Raw genomic sequence first — 18106 nt, 5'->3', positions numbered from 1 at the left:
TTTTTTTTTTTAATATCTTTCACTTTGGAATTTCCTGTGACTTTCCAGTGCCCTGTTGATGATTAACTCTGCCTTTACCCAGGGAGAAATATTCATTAGATGATTAGATTAGCAAGTCACTAGAATTGGATTAATGTAAATACTTCTTGTAAGTGAAGCAGGAAGGGTTGGCACAGTATCTGCAAAGCCTCTGCTGTCAGCTACACAGGAAGGTGGAGAGGAAAAGCAAAAGCGAACCAATCCTTAATGGGTAGGGGAAAGCTTAAGTGCTTTTGTTTGCAATAGGCAGTGAAAGCTGCAGAAAGGATTTCTCCAAAGAAATCTGCTTATGAGGCAGTGCCAGCCAGTGCTTGTACACTCCTGAAAAAGGAGGACCAATGTGCTCTACCTTTGCAGCCTTTTCACCGTAGCACACAGGCAGACCTGGCATGGAAGAGGGCCGTGGTAGATTAAATGGACAGATGTGCATTTGTAGCTTATGATGATGATTCTTCTATAATAAGATTTTTTGACACAGCAAGGTTTTTTGATTTTAAACTAATCCTCTTATGTAACTCAGTTACGTTCTTTCTCTTGTCCTGAATAATAATCTGATTTTCAGATACTCTGTGGTTTTGTTTGTAATTTTTGCCTTTGCAGGGATGAGTTTCAACTGATTACAATAGTTTTAGATGGCAATCACCTGATCAAGCATACTGTTCTAATCTCTTGAAGATAATCACTAAAAATATATCTTCCTTAATCTCCTTTGCTGGATAAGAGAAAAAGAGAAGCATTGGAAAGGGCAGTGTGCCGTGAGTAGSGGACTGACTGTGTGCACTACAGGTTGCTTTCCTTTGCTTCTTCTGAATAAAAATGCCATCTTTTCCCATCCTGAACAGCTTTGGGAAGCTGTGTGGCTCGGGCGATGAACTGGTGCTGGAAAAAGTGAAATTTCGAAATTCAGTCAAAAGGATGTCAGTAATTGAGGATGGGGACATTGCAGAGGTCTTGTATCTCATTCCCAAGCAGAGCTTCCTGAAGAAACTGCCCTACTTGAATCCAGATGACTACTACTTGTGTGAGCAGTTATTTGACACCCCTGAGCATCTGGGTAAGTGGGGACTGCCATCAGATCTTGATTTTTGGTTGATGAATAGACTAAATTGCTTTATAGTTACCTCATGTTTTGTGTAGCAGTAAGATACTGTATGACAAAAAGTGTGTTGAGGTGTGGAGAAATATTTTTATCACTGACAGAGAGGAGGGAAAGCAGAATAAAAAGCCAAGTTGGAACTTGGATTGTCAAAAGTAGTTGATGGATATAGGTTCAGCTCTCTCTGTGTGTCCATCCTGGGACAAAGGGGATCTTAATCTTCAGAAGTATTCAAGCTAGAAAAGTACYTTTTGAAAGCACAGCGTTCTGTAAGTAGTGTGTTCAGAGCTTTCCTATGCATTTTGTGAAACTGTTTCTGTTTGTTTTCAAACTATTGCCAATAAGTATTATTTGAAGTTGCCTCATTATTGAACTGGAAGACCTGATTGCAAGTCTTTCTGGGTTCACCACCTTGTCACTTGTGAATTTAGTAGACTTCTGTTGTATCTTTTATCCAGGTGCCTCCGTTTCCTGGATAGGAAGTCATAACTTATTTAGAGGCGCTTTATGCAGGAGCCAGTCCATGCCTTTGATTATCCTTTTACATTTATTTTGCTAATTCTGCCAAAACTCTTGGAAAATTGGGGAGTAAAACTGCGTTCAACTTGTAGCGTAATGTGGGTAGATGCTCAGTCATAACAATGCTTTTTGTTCCTCYCAGTAGTTTCTAAAATTTGGGTTGTGTTTTAATTAATATTGAACATTAGTTTATTCCTTAATAGAGCAGTAGAATGTTGGGAGAATTAGTACCTGTAATTCATCAGCTCAACTGACTTGTTACAGTCCATTGCAAATTTTTTTTTAAAAAAGTTTTCTGGAGAATCCTGTCTGAAAGTGAAATTGGCTATAAATATTAATATCTTTCAGCTAAATTGCAAAGATTTTTATCTTCTCGGACTTGCTTTATGGATCTCAGTTTTGATAACCCAAACTACTTGGAATGGAATTTTGGAATTTTGGAATTTTGGTTGGAATTTTGTCTGTACTAAGTAGATTGAGAAAGCTGCTATGTGCTTCTCACTCTGTCCAGTTACTCAAAATGTTAATACTGAGTAGGCAAGTATTTTCCAAATATCTACTCTGGTAACAGTTTTTCTCTGTGCAGATTTGCTTTTTGCTAGTCAGCTCTGTACCTGATGAACTTCACCTTGTAAGAGTAGAAGTGTCCCAAACCCACGTGCTGTTGCAGATACTTACTGCTTCTGAGTAATCTGAATAATCCTTCTGAGTAATCAGTAATTCTGATTTTAAAAGTAGCATTTTAATGAAAGTGATGCTAAAACATGGGGCAAATCTGTAATACAGATGTGAGCTGGAAAAAGCAGATATCATTCTACCTTGCCAGCCCCCACAGTGTTTCACATTGGTTTTCTGGAGGAAAAATGTGCATACAATTAGGCTTTTTTATGAATCACAATTTAGGATTGAAAATTACGTGGATGAACAGTGACCAGCTATATGATCAACCCGTGCAGGACTCTAATGAAATTACTGCCATCATAGCAGGCTGGGAGCCGCCTTCTAATTTGTATGAGGCTTAAATTAATCTGGAAATCCTCACTTTTRCAGCTCTTCACTCATGGGAGAGCAATCACAAAGATAGTGGGAMAGGCTCTGTTATCATTATGCTGCAATAGATAATGCAAATAAGCACTGTGGATTTTCTTCCTTTCATCCTACAGTAGGGGTGTTACTGTTAATAGGATGGGAATTGTGGTCCTCCTTTCCAGTGTCGTGTATAATGCTACCTGAAAGGTTGCAAGGTGTCTGGTCCCTGTGCTTTAATGAAATTACAACAATTGGAATGAGAATCTCACCTACTTAGAATAGAAACAGTGGAATGTCTTTTGAACACAGCCTGAGGGTAAATGCTGTATGTGACTTTAAGATGCAAAACACGTAAGTCTGTCTCCTAGGCCATGTGCTGCTCAGGGATTATGGTCCCTCAAGTACTACAAGATTTAGCAGCTTATAAACCCTGCTGAAGGACAGTTTGCTGTCTCTATTTGGCTTTGCAAACAGAGATTAGAAATTACAAGTTCAAAGCACTTGGAGACTCGGTTATTATTCTCTTTGCTGATCATAAATGGAATCATAACCATGAGGAAAGGCCCATGTTTTAGGTTTTTGGAAGGTYAAGAATTATCAACAGGTGCAGAGCTGTTTAGTATTYAGGAGGTGAGCCTTTGGASTMTCATCCATTTAACCTGTGACTTGCTTTTATTCAGCACTCACATCCTGAAATTCCATCCCCTTCMTAATGGGAATGTGGGAGGTTAAACTTGTCTCACAAAGTTAAATGATGGCATCATACTTGACAGTTCAAAGTACTCTAAAAGTCGAAGAAAACTTTTTAAAAAAGGGTTCAAAAGAGACCTTGAATCACTGAAAGGACACTCATTCTCCCTTTCTCTTGAGTTCATTTGGCCAAAGAATGATGAGCCACCTTCCCTCGTGTGTCCAGGGGAGAGGTAAGGATGCTTCCCATGAGAGAGATTGCCAGTCACATAATTTGCTGCCACAAAATATGTCTTAGCCTAGAATGCGTGGTTCAGCACATGGCTTTGATTCTCTGAGGCCAGACCCTGATATAAAGGTTTCTGTGGAAAAATATCTGATATTCAGACTTGCAAAACTTGAAAGTTGGTTGCAAAAGAGCATTGGAATTTCGAAGAGAAAATGGTTTTTGAACTGTGTGGTGTTGCCTCTTGTGCAAGATACTGTCACCTGTGACTTGTACCGATGTCACTTTATGCAAAATGATCACTCTTAGGCTGTGACAGTGGCACACCTGAGAGGAAGGAGACACACACAGCACCTTACCTAACTGACCTCTGGTATGAGGTTAGTAACTCTTTATGTAACCATATTTATTTAAAGCATCTCTTGTGAGAATGGCTGTTTCTGTCTTGCTTTACATCCAGCTGATGCGACAGAAGCAGCCAATCTGAGAGGGTGAGAAAGGCATGGGGGGAAATGCAGAGAGCATGAAAACAGTCTAGTGATGAGACAGGAAGTAAATTGGACTGGTGGGGGAAAAATTATGAAGCACCAAGGTCCTGTTTGTTTTTCACTGGGTAAAAGAACTGGCTTGGGAGCTGAGACTGACCAGGAGTGGAGAATGGACTCGAGTCCAGTTGGAGGCTGCTCAGTAGTGGTGTTCCCAAAGGCTCAGAATTGAGCCCAGTCCTGTTTAATAACTTTACTGACAATCTGGATGAGAGGATTGAGAGCACCCTCAATCATTTTACTGACAACATCCAGTTGGGTGAGAAGGTTGATGTGTTGGAGGGCAGGAAGGTTCTGCAGAGGGATCTGGACAGGCTGGATCGATGGGCTGAGGCCATTTGTATCGCGTTCTGCAAAATGTGGAAATGGTTAAAAGCTGTTCAAAGACAGGGGAGGTTTAGACTGGACATYAGGAAGAATTTCTCTACTGTAGTGTGATCAAACACTGGAACAGTYTTCTTGGGAAGGTGATTGATCCCCAAAGCCTGTCAGTGTTTGAGACATGGACAGTGCCCTTCAYAACATGCTTTGGCTTGATCAGCCCTGAATTGGTCAGGCAGATGCATTAGATACTTAATTGTAGGTTCCTTCCAACTGAAGTAGTCTATTCACTTTTATTCTATGAGAAATGGGGTTCTGGGGAAAAGGTCTGATTTTTCTGTATGCATGTTTGCAGAGTGGAGGAGTCCAAGAGATCAACATGCTTATGCGAGGGAAGACACAGAGGCAGAGTGTTCTTGAGAGGAATGGGCTTTACAGATTTGAAATGAAAGGTGCAGTACTAAAATGCTTGCTGCAGCATGAAACAGCTGAATGTTTGCCTGCTGTTCCACATCTAAGTTCCCACACATCAACTTCCTTGCATTAGTAAGGTTTTCTTGCTGTTTTATGGCAGAGCTCCCAGATAGGCAAACAAACTTTGTATCCCATTGCCATTTTCCATTCTCAGTACCAAAGAGTGCCCAAGATCACCCTGAAGGCTGCATTTCYTTTAACACCAATCYCTCCTGTTACTTGGACARAAAGAAGGAAAAATGGGGAAAAAAAATCTTATTTTAGTCTTGGGTCTTACCTGTTAATGGTGTTCATAGTAGCTCCCCACAGAATAGATGCTTGATGTGACCTACAGCTGTGGGATTTTAACGGTGCAGTGAACTTTTCAGGTGTCCAAAGCAAAGCAATCTSAAGTGTGGCAAGTGGTGATAAGAGAGAGAAAAATCCAGGTTCTRTATGCCTTGCAGTTGGTGGTACTCCTCAGAGGTTGAGAGGTGTGATCAGGCTGCTCCTGTCCTTCAGATAAGGTAAATCTTCTTTTTGATAGCTTTTTAGATTGACTCCAAGTGAGCAATCTCTCCTGGCCTGAGTCCCTAAATATATATACATTTATGATTGAATAGGAAGCATGCTTTTAAAATTTGTGGTAATCCAAGTTTAGAAACATTATTTCATTCTTCTGCAGGACAATTCAGAACAGTACTGATAAGTCAGCTATAAGGTTTGAAATTACAGAGTTGAGTTTCAGACCCTAAAAGTGTAAACTGTGGACTTGCACAGATAAGAAGTGGAAACTAATGCACACTGATCCAGAAAATTAGATGGAGAATAATGATAAATATGGATTGACTCTACAATCCTACTGCCATTCTTTTTCTGGGATGTGTTAGGAGATGTATACAGCAGCTAGATAATTTTTCTCTGTTCCTGTTACTGAAGARGACTCTGCTGGATACTGTCTCTAGGTCTGGGCATTGTATTTTTGAAAGATACTGATAAATCGTGAGGGAAATTAGTAGAAGGCAGTGGGAATGGTATTAGGGAAAAAGATTTATGAGAAAAGATTAATGGAATTAGGTTTGCTCAATCTAGAAGAGTGGTGATAATTGAAGGATTTAGAAAATCTTCAGCTGAGTAAGGGATTCTCAAATGGAGATGTGTTCTGCATTGTCCTGAGAAGCTCAGAGAAGTATCCTTGTGAAAAATACTAAGCAGTGGTTTTGTGTTGAGCCAGAAGTAAAGCTGAAACTCCGTTTGTGTTAGCTCATAATTATCTTTGGTTCTCAAAGTAAGCTTGACTTTTTGTTTTTTAATGAAATGTGAAAAGTAGTAATCAGTTAGGGTCAGTCCTTCGTCCTTTGCCATTTTCAATATCTCTATTGCAATTTAATCATTGACACATTTTTACTTAAAATATTAGAACAATTAATGGCATCTTAGCTCTTGGCTTCCTGTTTTCAGATTTCTGTCAAGTCATTGTCAATGTTTGGATCAATCTAAGCTAATTGGCTTAGTAGTAAATCAGTGGTTTAGCATTAATCTGCATTAAGGTAGCATCGTTCAGAGCAACTGAATGTACCTCTGCAGGGTTCGCTGCTCCTCCTAAATTCTTTGTTATCTGTAATCCAATAAACAAGAAAAGAATGGAAGTTCCTGCTGTTAGTAGGTGCTAGCTAGMAAGATGAGCTAAATCAGCTGTAAATTGAAAGAAATTATGAAAATATTATGGTTTCCTCCTTGGTGTGTGTGAACAGGCAATAGTATGGGTGTGAAGATTGTTCAGGGAAACTGAGGCAAAGATCTCCCCTGCTCTGTAACTTCATAATACCAATGGGATCTCTGGCTGGAAAGGGTACATTTTGGCTACACCATCCCAGTGTTGTTTACAGGGAGTCCTGCTTTTGTTCYGTATCTGATGGAGACTTCCTCTCTCGTGTCCGTCATCTGCAGTTGCATAATCTTGGTATTTGAATCGAGAAGAGAAGGGAAATGGAGAGAAACACTGTCCCCTTCCTGGGCAGGGTGGCAGCAGGACAGCAGGGGTGGCTCCCCTGAGAGCTGCAAGGGGCAGCAGCGTGGGGTCCCCTCCTCCTGTGCTCTGGGGTGCTCAGAGCCAGCACAGCCTCTTGCAGGCAGGACKGATTCAGGTAAATCTCAAATGGAACCTGCTTTCAAGCTCAAGGAGTTCTAGGCTTTCTGGCAGTGGATAAAATGCTGATGCCATTGGGGAGGGAAAGAAAGAGGAAGGAATGGTATTTCTTTGGACTTGCTCTGCATGTCCAAAAGGTGAAATAGTGGGATAATTTCTGAGCAGAGAGAGAGGCATAGGAAATGGCTGTTCTCACTTACTGCAACTTTGACTTTGCAGCATGGAGGGAGTGGAATAGGAGTGAGAGAGGCTTGGGGTCTGGCTTGCCTTGCTTCATCCACTCCCATACATCCCTCATGCACTGGTTGAGGAAAAGATGGACAGTAATGGCTGTTGGCTCCTTCTTCTCCTTCATGCCTGGGAGGTGGGGGTGTCACTAAGGTGACTTTTGTATACAGGGACCTCAGCACTGCAAAACAAAGAACTTGTTGCTTTACTCTGCAAATTAMCTGAGTGGCAGGAAGCTGCTTCAATCTGGTGTTGCATGGACCTCTCAGAGAGAAGCTCTTTAGACTAGAGAGTCTTTACAGCATTCCTGCTGATTCCACTGAGCCAAAAACTCCCAAGACAGGCTGTGGGGTTTATTCCGAACAGTTAATCCAATTCTGAAGTGGATTTTCAATATCAAATCTCCTTAACCTTAGGCATGCACAGTAAAGGATGACACTTGCATGTGTGCTTTCYTATTGGGGATTCCTGTGTTTGTGCAATTTTCAGCTGTAATTGTGGTTATTGTCACTGAAGGCTATGATATTTTCATCAGTGACAGTATTGGTTGTGATCGTGACTTGGCTCAAATTCAGTTTCTAGGAGCTGAATAGTGATGTGGTAGTTTTATTAAGAAATAGGAAATTTAAACCRCTATTACTGCACCACATCCCAGTTTATCCAACAATATGTGCATACTGTAAAAGTTCACACAGGTGTGTAGAAAGCATGATCTCCTTTCTGAGGATTAGCAATGGCATAAGCTGTTTGGAAGCCAGTTGTCACATCAGTAATACAAATCTATTTTCAGAGATCAATGTTTGTGCATACCTGCAGTCAGAAGATTTACCCATTAGTGACCTTTGTGTATTTTTGGAGCCACTGCAAAGCAGTATAATGTAACAATCTTTTCTCATCAGTTTTTAAAGATAATCTGAAGGTTTCAGGTGTTTTGTTTTACAAAATGTGTGTGTTAAGTTGCTTAATATTTAGAACAAAACCAAGCGTAATCATTTCTTGCTTTGTTTTGCAACAGATTAGWCTTACTATTTGTGTATTTTGCAGACAATTCCTATTCTACAGAATAGTAGTCTACTAGGAAAATCTTGCTTTCAAGAATCCCAGAAAATCAGATTTTAAGAGATCCAGACATCTTAATAGATCAAAACCTCACAAATGTTTTATTCCCAAAGAGTCTGATTTGAAAGAATATGAAATTATTCTCTTTCTAAAAAGCACTAAAACCCCAAATCCTGACAGATCAGAATGATTACACTCCGCATTTTACTGAARCAAGTGATTGATGTATTTGCTGAATTTTAATTTTGTTTACTYTGAAAGAAAGATGACGTGTGATTTTAAACACCAATATTACAGACTGATCATGTTGACAATGGCATGACACAGGTACAAGGAAAAGCTCAGCAGAGCAGAAGGGGAGTGGTGTTAGAATCAGGCCATCAGGCTTTATTTGCTTGAAGATCAGTCTTACCAATGTGATTCCCAGGTGCAGGATTTCAGGAGAAGGAACCACATTCCTCTCAGGTGGRTCTGTGTGTGCTCCTCTGGACTGTTTAAAGCTCGTGATAGGGCCACATTGGGGGTCTGTGGTGGGGAGCTCAATCTGAGGGGCCTTCACAGCTCCTTAATTCCCTGTTGGATGCACCCAGGGCAGTGTGGTGAGGAGGRCTGGGCAGTCCCAGACCATGGCACAAGCTGCAGGATGAAATTGTTACAGAGCAAAAACTTTGGGGAGGGTTGGAAAGGCTCAGGGATGGCTCATGGGCTAACTTTACCTGCAGGCTTGGGGTACACCTGGTGTGGGGAGCAGTTCTGGTGCTGAATCTGAAAAACACCATCAGCACCATCAGCTTTTGCAGTCATTTCCCTGCCTTGTTCTTTGCTGCAGTCCTTGAGGAGCGCTGCTGCTCAAGCTGATTCTGAAAGATGGAAAATGGGCCAGCTGACTGAGTGGCTGAGGAGGCTGTGCTCAGGAGAAACTGAAGCCAGGAAATACTTAATGTATAGCTTCTGAAAATCCTGGAACTGGGAAGTGTAGGCTTCCACTGCTGGGTCATGGGGCTTCTGCAAGAAATCCCATATTGTCATTACTGGTTTTTGTCTGAGCAGGCATGGTTAAGTCAGTATAACAATTAGAGCAGGTCACGAGAGAGTGGCATTTCCTTCCTGGACAGGGGACTATTTTGCAAAATGCTCTGATTGAGATTTCATAGAAGTGAGACTCTCAGTTGACACAGGTTGGACAGTGGGTAAGCTGTGGAAGCATTTCTTGTCAAAACTGTTCCAGGCTTTTTGCTGGAAGCAAGGACATTAAACAGATTATATTTTCCTGGATATTATTTAATGGAACAACTTCTCCCCTTACCTTTTCTGTTTTATGCCTGCCTTCCTCCCTTATTTCTTTATGAACAGGAGATATCAGTCAGTTTTGAAGAAACTGTACAAAAATTGTTATTATACTTCTAAGCCATGATCTCATCAGTGAAGAATGAGTGCAAGATAAAAAYATGAACACCAGCTTTTAAAATGAGAATAACAAACCTTAAATCATARCTAAACTGCCTAGTATCTTACTCATACTTTTTCAATATTATCAAGGTACAAGGAAAAGCAAAACAAACTGGTTTAACTCTTTCCCCTTGTGGAGTGATTCTCCTGCCTCTCACTGAATGCACCAGATATTTTCCACCAGAAGATAGCAGCAACATGAGCATGTTGTTTAGCTCTAGTGTACTCTTTGTGACTCTTCCACCCACACGGTGTTCAAGGGAGACTCCATTTAGCTTGTACAGTGCGAAAGGTATTTAAAGAAAAAGAGTTATTTTGCTTTCCTTGAAAATAGGCACTTCTAAATAACAATAAGTGCCAGAGGATTGTTTCTAGAATGGTATCTATTTCTTGTTCATTTTTAGTTTAGGGTGTCTGAGCAGATTCTGAGTTGTACAGGAGGGTGAAAATTTTAGCCTTGGCTTAGAACAAYGAGATTAAAACCAGAAGCCATCCTGGTGTAAAGCGATTTTGTTTACAGTACTAATGTCTGCTCTTCGTATCTCTTTACTCACGAGTAGATTACATTTGACATAATTTACTGCAGTCTGTATTTTTAAATTTAATTCTATGTGCATGCTGCTGTAGTGTAGCACTGCAGCTCTCCTGGCTGAATGATGTGAGATGCAGCAGTGCTAATCTCTAGCACATGTGAAAAATGGAGGAATGTACTCAGAGAACAGAAAGTCCACATACCAGCAAGCAGCTCCCATGTCAGCAGCTGCTGGGACAGAAAARTGAATGATCATCACTGCAAGCTTTTTGAGGCTGTCTGAGGATCACAGGAAGGGGTTAACAGCATCCATGGGTGTGTGTCCATAGGCTTCGCTCTGCACATCAAATCAAATATTTATGAATGAAGGTCAGATGTGCCCCTTTCAGGAGGCTGTCCTTTAACTGTTTACAAAATACAGCTTGAAAAAGAACACGGCCAGGTTGAGTTACAACCTGACATCTCTGATGTGTCAGAAATGTGACATAATGGCTTATGCCTCTGTGTTGGTGGGGTTCAGCCCAGCTCCCCACTTGAGCCTCAAATGCTATTAATAGTAACWCACTGAGTCATAGAAGCAGGAATGTCAGCCTGCCTGTGCTGTGCTGCTCTTACACGTTGGGCTGCTAACAATAGAAAGCCAGCCTAGATTTGGTAGAATAGAATAACTATTTTTTTTCCAATGCATGTGCCTGTCTCTCTCTCTCTCTTTCTCTCGCTCTGTCTTAGTGATTTATTTATTAAAGAATGTCAGTGAATAACASATACCTTACAGGAGAGGCAGACTGGCTTGTTTAATTTATTTCCGTTGTTCTGGGTGGCATTTATACAAAACATCTAGAATTTATTTACTGCAAATATTTTTAATGCTGTGTGTGTGGTCTGATTTTTTTCCAGCAGGTATCAGCCATCTGCTGCTCTGTCTGACTGATGCCTAAAGCTTGTTTCTTTACATTAATATCTCTCTCCCTACGTATAGTAGCATGGAGAAGGAATTCCCTTGTGGAGGTGTGAACAGTGTAAATGTAGGATGGGGTATGAATGTAATTTCACTTCTATCATGTAAAATAAAGCACATTTTGTGCTGGGTTATGGTCAAATTGAAGCTAATACTCAATGARTCTGTACATAATTTAGCCCAGAATATCTTTATATTTGACCCAGTTCTCTGCTGCTTATATCACCTCTTTCTTTTACAAGTCAATTAATTTCCATTTGCCATTTTCTCTACCTATAAACCACAAATACTAAAATTTACTGTCTAGGCAAAGGCATGAATGACGTAGGTTTATTTTGGGAAGGTCACTGGTAGCTAGCTAAAATGAGGAATTAACTAATAGTAGTAATGATTGAGTTCTCCAAAATCTTGATGCTGACTGTATATATGTATTTTTAGAAAAATAAATGGCTTTTRAGGGGTGTTCAGGATTTTGATTAGTCATATTTCCAATATTTTCTTCCTAACTGTGAATGAAAGTATGCTTTTAAAAGAAAAGCTTTGTTTCTCCTGACTCTGACCTGCATCTTTTAATAGAAGGCAGAACCTTACTATATGATGATGAGATTTGACAATGTTGTAAAGGGTCGGTTGGTTTGGTTTTCAGCATCAGTTTAATGACCAGCCCTTTCTCATTAGAGTTTAGTGCCTGMAAAACCATAAATTGGAATGTCACTGACACCCAGATTTGTCACTGGTGCTTTGGCGATGTGTTGGGGGTGAAATTTTTGTGTCAGTGCTGCTGTTTCAATACATTTCAGTCTTCTCAGTTCCGTGAGTACCTGTGGCTATCATCTGCAAAAGAATAACTTAGAAGGAGTTATAATTTACAGTTATTTGGTATTTCAGAATACAGAGATATACAAGGAATGTATATGTGTTTGACCCACAGTAAAAACTTACAGCACTGCCTGGCTTCAGAGCTCTGGTGGTCACTGGGCAGTGATGGTTCTAATTTTTATTATTTTTATTGTTATATCAAGTAGAGAATAGATAGGTATTCCCATCTTGCACAGGCTGTAGGTTACTCTAATCTGTTCTATGGTCAGTAGGCATTGAGAGATTATTTATTAGCATGTTTTGTGGTCTAGTAATTGYTTTAAAGCTAAATCTAGGAGTGGATAGAAAAACCACTGTGCAGCAGCCTGCCTCAGCACTTGCCTGTGCTCATCTTGTGTTTCCCCTCTTGATCCTGGCTCAGTTTGAGTAAATAAAATATTAGGAAACTCATAAATAGCACTTTAGCTTTCTGTGTTCATTGGAGCAGCTCTCCCTCTCTGCCTCCCATCTCCCTTGCAGCCTCTTGCCAGCCTTTCTGGAGCGAATTCCAGCGGCAGCTCTGCTGTGYGAGGGCAGAGGAATGCAAGGTGGTGTCAGGGGCTGCAGGCGAGGGACGCTGGAATCCAGCATTTGTTCCCCAGCAGCAGCTGTGCCTGGTGCTCTCTGCTCCAGGGGCACAATCAGGGCCAGGGGATGAGCTGCCATTAATTAACCACAGCAAAACACCACAGGGGAAAGAGAGAAGAGGCACAAGGAAAGAGACAGTGATGAGCAATCGGACCTGATCAGACTAAGCTGCCTTTTTTTTTCCTTTTTTTTTTATTTTATTTTATTTTTTTTTAAATCCACCTCAGCCACACACTGCTGGAAAAGAGATTGTGCATAAATTACTTCAGCTAATTCTTGCTGCTTCCACTACGARGAAAAATTGTTTGCCATGGTGAAGGAAAAAGGTAATTATGTTTATTGATAGACTGGAGCTGAAAGCTAATGTGCCAGCCACAGTCACCTGAGGTTTAAACCTTCACATTTAAGATGAGCATGCTGTGATTGACAGTTGCTGTTTTCCTTTCTGTAAAAATGGTGTGTGAAACCCTGCAGTGGATTGCATTGATTATCATTGTACCTGCTTTAATAAGGATAGACTCTGGAACATGCCTAATTTGGTGTATTTGCACAGTTGGGTTCCCTCTGTGTGTACGTGTTTGTTTGGGGTTTTTTTTCTGTGATTTAACCCAAGTTGACAGTTCTTTACCTGTATTTTCTACAGTTCAAGTAGTTTTGACCAACGAAGCAGCTAGTTTAAAATTTTAAAGATAAATGTTGATATATTCAATTCTGGACTGGAGAGGGTATAAAATTTTAATGGATAAATGACTTATATGAGATTTTGTGAAATGTTTGAATTTTGCAGCAGTAAATTAGGTATCAGTTTCACTTATCTGTAAGTAACATTTTAAGCTTCCTRCAGAAGAATTTGCTAGTTTAAAGAATTTAGAAATAGTTGTGAGGTCTTTCCTTGCAGTAATACTGGTCCCTGTCATTTATTGTGTTATGAAGATGTGAAATACTTTCTGAGATGAATTTGAGTGTACTGGATGCAGGTTTGGAGCATTACATTATCACAGATAGACTCAGTCTGTTTTTGTGAAGAGGAGAGAGTCTGTGTTCTTTACTTTTGAGGAGTCTGTAAAAATAGCGTGGAATAAATTCAAACTAGGGAAGAAACAGAGAGAGGAGTAATGTTGAGTAAGAGTGAGCAGTTTTGTAGCTTTGAATGYTAAGACTTTTTTAATGTTGATAATAAAAAGTAAGTGCAATTAGCTTCAGGGATGTTTAGATTGAGGAGAGCGGGACAAATGCCTCAAATATGACAAATGCCTGCCGAATTGTTTCATCCACATCAGGAAGATGGGAGTCATAACCATTATCCAGTCTGTTGATAGTTTTTGTTGATGAAAGGCAGTGGTCCAGTATGAATTTTATTGGCTACTTTGTAGGTTTGGGATTCTTTATTTCAGATTTACAGGATCATTTTTATAATGTCAGCTATGAACTGCTACCAGTGTCAGTAAGCCCTACAAGGGGTGGTTTAAATACAATTTCACCCCAAATCCTGCAAAGTACAGGTTTCAGTATAATTTCAATGAACTACGTCAATCATATTTTCAGAAAAATTAGGGCATTATYATTCAGTTTATCATAACTGTTGCTTGTTTTCTGAGATGCATTTTAAAATTGGGCTGCAGATTTTCTTCAAGTGAAAGAAGAAAATTTCTTCTTCAGAAGAAAGAAGAAAGAAGAATTTTTCTTCTTCATCTATAAAACATGTAGCATTCAGGTTTGGTCCTTTTATATGTYCCTGCCCCCTCCCCCAGCTGATGTTCAGTTGGTTGGACTCCCTCTGCTGCATGGGATTGTACCTCAGGAATACTCTGTAAATTCAGCTTTAGCATCTTACACTATGAAAGCTGTCACTTACCTGTAACAAAATGAAAACAAGCCCATCATTTTTGTAAAAAATTGGGAGACAAAATGCTTCATAGAATAGCAGGAAAAGTTGACAATAAATGGTTTTAAATCTGCAAAAGGCTTGTGTTTAAATTGCTTCCTTTCCCCACCAATTTAATGCATTATTTACAATGGCTATTAATATTGATGTTGGATATAAATGTTTTTTTTTCCTGTTCACAGAGATAATGGACTAAAATAACTAAATGGCCTCTTTAATTTTGGAGTGCAATTACTGATATTTCATATCTCCTGGCTGCAGAGTGAGAAAGGATGGTATCTGTTAAATATTTTGATTTTGTACTTCATTACTTCAAATAATTTCCCCAACAATTTTTTTAACTTTTTCATTTCTGCCTTGGTTTTCTTTTTCCTGTTTTTTTGGTGGGGATTTTTTGATTGCTTTGTTTGTTTCTTTGGGTTTTCGTTGTTTTGCTTGGTTTTTTTTTTTTTTCTCCTCTGCTTTATTCAGAAGGTCAGGAGTTGTTGCTATAAATGTCACTCTCTACAGTGATACTCTTGCAAAATGCAGTCAGTACAATACAGCTGGTACCCTCCCTTCCAGCCACTGCTTGAACTGTGAACAGGCTGAAAATGCAGTTCAGTCCAGTGTCATTTCATAGACATGTTACACAGGCACTGGAGGGGCTGGTTTCAGCTGGAAAAATGCAACTCCAACTCACTGAATTGCAAAACGSTTGGTAACAGTTTTTAGCAAATTAGCATGCTTCATTATGCTCATATTGTAGAATGATTTCAGTGTCTGCCTGGTTAGTTCATACACAAAAAAAAATCCTGAGGCCAGGGTGTTTTCTGCTGACACCAAACGGCGCTTCCTAAATTATGTCTGACTGATACCACATTTTCATGTCTCTGTGTACTTATCTATTTCCAATTATGAGCCCTTATTATCTAGTTACTCAGCTAAATTATTATCACTGTGCTGCATCCAGGGGCTAGTTTCTCTGTATYCTTTAACAGAAAGAAAGTTTAGATGTGCATATGTGTGTCTTGTTATTAATTCTCCCCGGCAATTTAAAGCTCATATTGAATAATCTGCATTCTTGCTGTGTCTGTGTTGAGRGCAGTGTGTGGGTTGTGAGCCTGCTAGCCAAGTTTCTGTGCAATACCAGTGTTGCAACTTCATTTTTGCCCCCATTAGCTCMCATAAGCTGAGGATTTAGCCGTGATAGCCCTGATTCTTGATTTCTTGACTAGCTGATGACAAGGCAGTCCAGGCATTCGAGTGCTGGTCTGTGAAGGCATGTTGGTAATCAGCTTTGTGCCTGATGAGATCTTGGGCAGGATCATCCATGGGCAAACCTATGAAAGTGGATTAGGAGCTGTTCATGCCATGCTTCTGCATGCTTGGAAGGATACAAGGAGAAAAGATGAAGGGTTGAAGATTTTTTTGGATTAAAGACATGGGCACAGAGGCTTTATGATTTCTGTTTTTCACATATTGATTGGGTGCTGGCATCTATTGGGTACCAAGCCTTAGTGAGCTTGATCACATTTCCATGTTCTCACGTCTTCTCTGTGGGTGTTCACTGGTGCTGGCTTTCCCGGGAAGCCTCACAGAAGGTACAGTTCACCAAAATGGTGCCATATATCCTATACTGTTTGGCCCATGGTCTTGTTCAGTCTTGCAAAGAGATTTTGTTCCTTGTAGTGTTTTCTTCACTTTTGATAAAGCATGTTAGTGATACCCCTTTGGGTTATGACCAAGAGGACTGATTTTATCATTTCTGTAGCTCAAACCTTCTCTTCCATTTGCCAATCCCAAGAGCTGTGAGTCCCCAAAGGAGCTTCTAGTCTTTTTCTTTTGCTGAAATGGAACTTCTTTAGATGGGATTTTCCATGAAGASTATGCAAAAAGTTGCCTTTAGATAGGATTTTCCATGAAGAGTACGCAAAAATTAAAGGTGTTCTTTCTTGGGAGCTTTGTCTCTCCGGTGCTCAATGTATTTGCAGTCTTAAAATCCATTCCCTGTGTTAATCARGAAAATGTTGAGTAATGGGATTTGGGTCCTAACACTGTCTGTGTCATGATTGTTAATGAAACACAGTCTTGATGTGAACGCATGACTTTGGAACTTTTTAACCCCAGGTGATCTGGGAAAGTCTCCAAGTTTGTTGCTTTTGSAGCACATGACAAGATTATGCAATCACACATTGGCAGGGGGAGGACTGGGGAGTTAATWTTCTTTTTGCTTCAGTTTACTTAGTTTCAAATTTGGTGCTGTTTGGCAGTTTGCTTTTGGGGCTGGGCGTTTCAGCTTTTTTTTTTATTTTATTTTTTTTATTAAGGGCATGTGCTGCCTTGTACAAGCCACAGAAAAGGCATTTTAAAATATGTGTAGTAGTAGATGTTTAAAAAATACACTTGCAGTTAAAAGTACGAAACAATAGAACAGTTTTGTGTTAGAGACTTAAGGTGACCTTGGGGAGGTAATTTGATCTCTCCTTGTGTTAATCTGTAAAATGAGGATGAGAACATTCCTCTTGTCTACCTCGATTATTTGAATTAGAGATCTTTGGAGCAGTTTCTTTTACTTTGTTTCACAGTTGTGACAAGGAAATCTTAGTGTTGGGATTTCACTACTTCTACTTGTACAAAAAAAAAAAGAAAAGCCAGTGCTATGTGAGTATCTTATAAACATCTTATTACTTTTTAAAGGCAATGGAATTGTAAAGCARTTATGTTTCGATTGGCACATTTACCGCATTGCTTTTCTGTACTTTCTCTTTCTAAATTTATTTTTAATATTAGGTTTCAAATTGCAGTTCTTGTGTGCCGCATCAATACTGAGAGAAACAAAAATAACCAAGGAGGTGCCAGCTCAGGCACTGCGTATTTACTGCAGATTTTGCTTTTTTTTGTTTTTAAATAGCAGTTAGCTCATATGAGGGTACAAATACATCCAAGGAGCTGGGCAAGCAGAGTGTGCAGTCTGGCCATGCTTGACCACTTCCCGTGTTGACCAGTAGTGAAATTCCATCCATTCCTTGCATCCCAGCTGTGTGTAGGAGCCAGCTCTCTGAAGGTACGATGGCAGATATTTTATACTAAGAAAAAGGAGARCTTTTGCTATTGATCTCACTGGARGGGAGGGCTTAGGGGATTTARCCATTAAATTGKAGACCACAGAGTKCATGGGTTCAGGCAGTGGTAGAGGCAGTTAGGGTCTTCCTCCACCTGAAACAATGAGTGGGGTGAGCCAAAAACCCCACAGTTTTGAGTAGGGGAGATACAGTTGAGTGGACTTAAAATTACATGGTTGCTCTCCTGGGATGAGAATTCAGAAGGCAATGCTTCTATAGATAGAATCTTGGCATAGTAAAATTGTTTAAAAATACATTAAGCTAGGGCAGGGAAAGATTTTTCCAAAGGGGAGGTAGGAATCTTGTTAGGGAAGAATTTGCAAGGTAAGATGTTAATTTGACCTGCTACTGTAGAAGAATCAATTATTTTTATAGAAT

At 39.9% G+C, this 18106-nt stretch overlaps 1 protein-coding gene across 12 annotated transcripts in view; it reads left to right on the top strand.

Moving 5' to 3' along the window:
• The window catches only part of ABLIM1 (actin binding LIM protein 1), a 176346-nt gene that overhangs the window by 57870 nt on the left and 100370 nt on the right, over positions 1–18106 (top strand). For 8 of the 12 annotated variants that reach the window (XM_057370276.1, XM_057370279.1, XM_057370275.1 and 5 more), the window contains exon 1: positions 856–1093. The exons of 2 other annotated variants lie outside the window; for them this stretch is intronic. In XM_057370276.1, coding sequence (XP_057226259.1) covers positions 856–1093 — 238 coding nt within the window. Of the gene's footprint in view, positions 1–855; positions 1094–12987; positions 13066–18106 lie in introns of those variants that run through there. 2 more of the 12 variants (XM_057370283.1, XM_057370281.1) reach the window with 2 other exon arrangements.

Source organism: Malurus melanocephalus, unplaced genomic scaffold (assembly GCF_030028575.1).
Source record: "Malurus melanocephalus ecotype Western Australia unplaced genomic scaffold, MMel_1.1 scaffold_122, whole genome shotgun sequence".
Classification (NCBI taxonomy): Eukaryota; Metazoa; Chordata; class Aves; order Passeriformes; family Maluridae; genus Malurus; species Malurus melanocephalus.
The sequence above is the reverse complement of the archived record's forward strand: the minus strand, read 5'-3'. Positions and strand labels throughout refer to the sequence as shown.